General features: G+C 40.2%; 1 protein-coding gene across 2 annotated transcripts in view; it reads left to right on the top strand.

The window, feature by feature from the left end:
* The window catches only part of abhd14a (abhydrolase domain containing 14A), a 13,713-nt gene extending 10,315 nt beyond the window's left edge, over positions 1–3,398 (top strand). For both annotated transcript variants that reach the window (XM_034166468.1, XM_034166467.1), the window contains one exon: positions 2,843–3,398. In XM_034166468.1, coding sequence (XP_034022359.1) covers positions 2,843–3,025 — 183 coding nt within the window. In that variant the 3' untranslated portion in view covers positions 3,026–3,398. The remainder of the gene's footprint in view (positions 1–2,842) is intronic.
* The last annotated feature ends 2,410 nt before the right edge of the window (positions 3,399–5,808 follow it).

The raw sequence follows: 5,808 nt of genomic DNA, 5'->3' as shown, positions 1-5,808 counted from the left end.
GTGTGTGTGTATGTATGTGTGTATGTGTGTGTGTATGTGTGTATGTATGTGTGTATGTGTGTATGTGTGTGTGTGTGTGTGTATAAAAACTCTCAGACTTATATTGTTTCTTCTGCGACACACATGATTCCTGCTAACAGGGTGTGCTATCTGATTCCTCCCATAGACATCCCATAATAGACAAGTATTTTGGTCACGTGACCTGGAACGCTGACCCGCCCGTCTTGGAAGGTTGAAGCGCTGCAGCTGTCAGTGGAAAATGCATGCTCTGCGCTTGTAATCACTGTTCATTCTCTGGTCGACTTCTCTGCCGTTATTTACATTTAAGGTGTGAAAACTTGTGCTTAGGTCAATTCAGATACATAGATTCAAGTCCGGGGCGTGTGCATGCTGGAACCCCCCCGTTTGCCTGGCGGTTGTGTTCGAGTGTCTGGCCGCTGGGATCCTCGAGCTGGCCGGCAGCGCTGCTCGGGACAGTGGGAAGACTAGTATCATTCCCTGTCACCTGCAGCTGGCTGTCCGCAACAATGAGGAGCTCATGAGTGGCGCTGCCGGCCAATTCGAGATCTTGGCGGTCGGGTGCTTGAGAGCGGCTGCCGGGTGGGCGGGGACTCCGGCACCCACGCACTCTGTGTGGTTGCCCTTCGTCAGTGGGCGGTGGGTGCGGTTGGCTGGGGTCTGCGGTCCAGCGTGGGATGATTTCGTTCTAATCCTTCGCTGTCAAAGCACAGAGGGGAAAAAAAAAAGAGGAATCAGCCAGAGAGTTGACTGATGACATGAGTTTACGCTCCATTCGCAGCCTTATAGGGAGAAAGGGTCAACAGTTATGATAAATCTGACTTCAAAAATTGAATCTACATACAGTGGGGAAAATAAGTATTTGACCCCCTGTCAGATGTGCAGGATTTCCTACCTACAAAGAATGGAGAGGTCTGTAATTTTTATCGTAGGTACACTTCAACTGTGAGAGACAGAATACACAAGATGACTGTCAGTCTCCCTCGGTCTGGGATCCCATGCAAGATCTCACTTTGTGGGATAAGGATGATTCTGTGAATGCTCAGACCTACACAGGAGGACCTGGTCAGTTACCTGAAGAGAGCTGGGACCACAGTCACAAAGATTACATTAGTAACACATGATGCTGTCATGGTTTAAAATCCTGCAGGGTAGCAAGGTCCCCCTGCTCAAGCCAGCACATGTCCAGGCCCGTTTGAAGTTCACCAGTCACCATCTGGATGATGCAGAGGAGGCATGGGAGAAGGTCATGTGGTCAGATGAGACAAAATAGAGCTTTTTGGAATCAGCTCCACTTACCATGTTTAGAGGATGAGAACAACCCCAAGAAAACCATCCCAACCGTGAAGCATGGGGGTGGAAACATCATACTCTGAGGTTGCTCTTCTGCAAAGGGGACAGGACGACTGCATCGTATTGAAGGGAGGATGGATGGGGTCATGTATTGCGAGATTTTGGCAAACAACCTCCTTCCCTCAGTAAGAGCATTGAAGATGGGTCATGGCTGGGTCTTCCAGCATGACAGTGACCCCAAACAGACAGCCAGGGCAACTAAAGGGGCTACGTAAGAAGCATTTCAAGGTCCTGGAGTGGCCTGGCCAGTCTCCAGACCTGAACTCAATAGAAAGTCTTTGGAGGGAGCTGAAACTCCAAACCTGAAAGATTTGGAGAAGATCTGTATGGAGGAGTGGACCAAAATCCCTGTTGCAGTGTGTGAAAACTTGGTCAAGAACTACAGGAAACGTTTGACCTCTGTAATGGCAGACAAATGTTTCTGTACCAATTGTTAAGCTCTGTTTTTTAGGTGGTCAAATACTTATTTTATGCAATAAAATGCAAATGAATTATTTAAAAATCATACAATTTGATTTACTGTTTTTTTTTTTTTTTAGATTTTGTCTCTCACAGTTGAAGTGTACCTATGATTAAAAATTACAGACCTCTCCATTCTTTGTAGGTGGGAAAACCTGCAAAACCGACACGGGGTCAAATACTTATTTTCCCCACTGTATCTGAATTGACCTATGCACAAGTTTTCACGTCCTATATGTAAATAACGGCGGAGATGTCAGCCAGAGAATCGACAGTGATTACAAGCGCAGAGCGTGCATTTTCCACTGACAGTGCGAGACTGCTGCAGCGCTTCAACCTTCCAAGATGGTAGGGCTGCGATCCGCTCAGGGCAGGTCTTTTGTACAGCTCAACCCTATGTAGTAAATCAGTGATCCCACCAGTAAATTTAAAAGCAGGATGGGATCGGGTCTCGGATCATTAAAAACAGGGCAGTGAATATCCCTTATTTGAACACCCAACGTCAGGCCACACAGTGATTGATCAGCAACATGGAGGAGGTTGATGCTCGACCTTTGATCTGTAACATCGGTGCAAATCCTCTATAAATGTGAAGCATTGCTGCTGGTTTTAAAGTGTCATCTTGAGGCCTTGTCTTACACTGCAATTTTTGTCGTTTTTCTTTTTCTATTTTTTAAAGATAAAAATAGTTCAACTGATAGTGTCCAAAGATTAAAATTTTCATGATCAGTTAATCTGCTCATTGATTTTTATGATAAATTGTCAAGAAAACAATATAATACAGTAAAGGTCACTAGTTTCTGAAAGCCAAACGTGATGACTTCAAAATATCTTTGATGCACTTATCAGTATCGATCTCACATTACATAGAAAAGGAGCAGATTTGATTTTTTTTTTTTTAAGTTTAGGATTAATCATCATTTTCCATTTATTGCCAAAGTAATTGTAGACTAAAAATTCCAGCACCGTCACTAAAACAATATAATGCACTCTCCCTGTTTGTGCTCTGCAGACTCCTACTTTGATTGTGTTTGGAGCCCTGGACACAAATCTGGGTGCTCAGTCCCACAAGAACCTCATACAACTTCCTCATCACTCAGTGGTGAAGTTAGAAGATGCCCGTCACGCCTGCTACATGGACAAACCCAAAGAATTTCACCATGTATTGATCGACTTCCTCAACAAACTGAAATGAGCAGAAAGATGGTAACAAAGGAAAGGGGAACGTATGGTGGAATGTAGGAAAAAGGCTGCTACAGTGTGATAATGATGCCTTTTACTGTAAAATATGAAGTTCGGTATAATTGCCACATTCTCATCAGCTAAAGCAACAGGCATAGATATGACAATTTTCAGGCAATGGAAGAAAGGTATGTACAATTTTGTAGATAATTTCGATGCACCTTTCACTTTCCCATGAAGCCTTTGAATAAGAAGAGAAAAGTAAATCTGAAACATTATTTATTGAGAAGGCTACAGAGTAGCTGTGTAGCATATATATATTTAATGACATGCAGCAGTAAACCCACTACAGGCTTAAATCGTGTTTCTCAGCTCTGCATTACCCATAAACTATCACACAGAAGTGCAAGAGAAGATTAGAGGGACAAAGGCAGAAAATTGTCTAAAGATGAAGTAAGGGGTTAAATTCTGACCTTTTATTTAAAATGTTCAACAATAAGTGTACCTATAATGCCACAAAGAGATGACTTCTGTCTAGCGAGCTTCAAGTTTCATTTCCTGTGTCTCTTTGCATGTGAAAACTTCAAATGTTTGGTATGCTGTTACATTTCTGCAGGTGAAGTGCATGTTGCTGTAAATATGAAAATGTTGTAGCTAATGTTTCAAAGGTGTTGCTTTGGGTTTTGTTTGGGCTTTACATTTAACATGTTTTTAGGTATTAAAGGATAAGATAACTTTTTACGTGTTTGGTCATATTTAGATGACTACATTAACATGGAGAGCAATAATCTAACTATTGGTTTAATTCTAAATAAGATATTTTGATTATGGTGTATCCATGAGTTGGTTATGGATTATTCCTTCATTTTACATGTTGGCATAGTTAGATTAATGCTTTGTGGTCTATGCCTTATGTGCCACAGAATGCTGTGATAACTCCAACGGAACGTCATAGATTATTGAAGTGCATTGTAGATGTCTACGCACCTGAATCAGTCTAACACTGGAATACTCCACGTCTTAAATGGATTGTTGTTTACTTGAAGTATGATGTTATTCATTTTAAGGTAACAGCGAAACTGCAATTTACATGGTGGTGTCTTATTCATTGTTGTCTCAGTTGGGTAAATATCAGAATGGTCTTGTGCAAATAGTCATTGTTAGCAATCATGCTTCTGCATGCTCACTCTCCTTTGATTGTTACGTTGTTTGTGTGACATGCACACCATTTTGAAAAAGGCCACAGTTATGAGTTACAAAAATTCACACTAGCAACCTGTTTTGTAATCAAGCCTCTTTAAATGAGTGAATCAGTATTTGGAAAAAATATGAGTAGCAAGTGGCTGGTGCACTTGGCTTCAGTGCGGAAGGTTCCCGGTTCAAACCCCACCTCTGCTGCATTTCTCCATGTAATGTGGAGTTGCATCAGGAAGGGCATCTGGTATAAAAAAAAAAAATTAAAAAAAACTTGTGCCAATTCAACAAGCAGATCAACTTCAGATTTGCTGTTGCAGCACTGAGTGCAAAAGTTAGCAGTCGAAGGGACTTACTGTGTTTTTTTTTTATTTTTTATTATTGAATCTCTGGTTCTTCAGTATATCAGTTTATACAGTATCGATCCTGCATCAGAAGTTAACTTAGGTCAGTTTCTTTACAACACGTTGCATGCGATAATTTATCCCCATGGAAATTTAACATCACCAGCAATATATGTTGTAAATAATCATAGAATTTCTTTTAGTGCCGTTGTACAGGGTATAATTAAATTCAGTAGTTGTCCTGTGCATTCACATAAATTAGGGTTAAAAATGGAAAATAAGAAATTAACAAATGTTTAAGCATGAGTATATTAATGTGTGAGTCCGTGTGTCTTACTAGCTACACCACGTACTCTTTAATGTTCTGAAAAATGCAGTTTGAATTTAGTACCTATGTACTGGTATTTCCTTTTCAGCAGTTCAGCAACATGGATTTCTCATACCAAATCGTCCAAGGTAAGTAGAGCACTCAGAGGCTTGATTGCTAACAACAAATGTTTTAATATAATTAAAGCTGTGGAAAAGATTGACCTTTGTTTGGTGACCCTTTCTGCCACAAATGAAATCCACTCTACTCACAAAAGCAAACACTAATAAAATTGTGTAAAATAGTATGAAGCATATAAAAAATAAAATTATTTCATATTTATACTGTGAAGTAATGTGTGATATGTTTGGACAATCGTGTTAAAAAATGAGACGGCTTTCATTAAAATGTGGCTCTTTTAGGTTTGAGCTTTTTTGAGTACTTTGATAGCAGCAGCTTTGGAGTTCATTTGTAGAATAGTACATGTGCTCCTAATTTCCATCATGCATGTAATTAATTACCTGTGACAAGTAAAGACATGTCCAGCAGATAGCAGTGTTGGACAGGTCAGCTCTGTTATATCACAGTACATAAGAAAAGTTGCTCTTTGGGCTCAAATGGTCACTTAATTGCAGAGTTACAACATGATAGATTTATTTATTTTTTTAGTAATTTTAACTATATCTGAAAAGGCAAATCATATCAGGCAAATGCAGATTTATGCTTAATTGTTGCATTATGTTCTCAGGTCCAGTGTCTGATACTGTAAATGTGGCCTTTGAGACAAAACATAGCTGTACTTATCACCATGTGATATATACTTCACACTCATTTGCAACACATTTTGCAAATAATAGCTATACTAAGTTGCTCTTTCTGGGGGACTCTTGAGTACTCTCAAGGATGAAACACACACACACACACTGTGTCAGTGTCAGGCTGATCATTTCT

This window comes from Thalassophryne amazonica, chromosome 3 (assembly GCF_902500255.1).
Source record: "Thalassophryne amazonica chromosome 3, fThaAma1.1, whole genome shotgun sequence".
Lineage (NCBI taxonomy): Eukaryota > Metazoa > Chordata > Actinopteri > Batrachoidiformes > Batrachoididae > Thalassophryne > Thalassophryne amazonica.
This window is presented reverse-complemented; position numbering and strand designations above follow the sequence as displayed.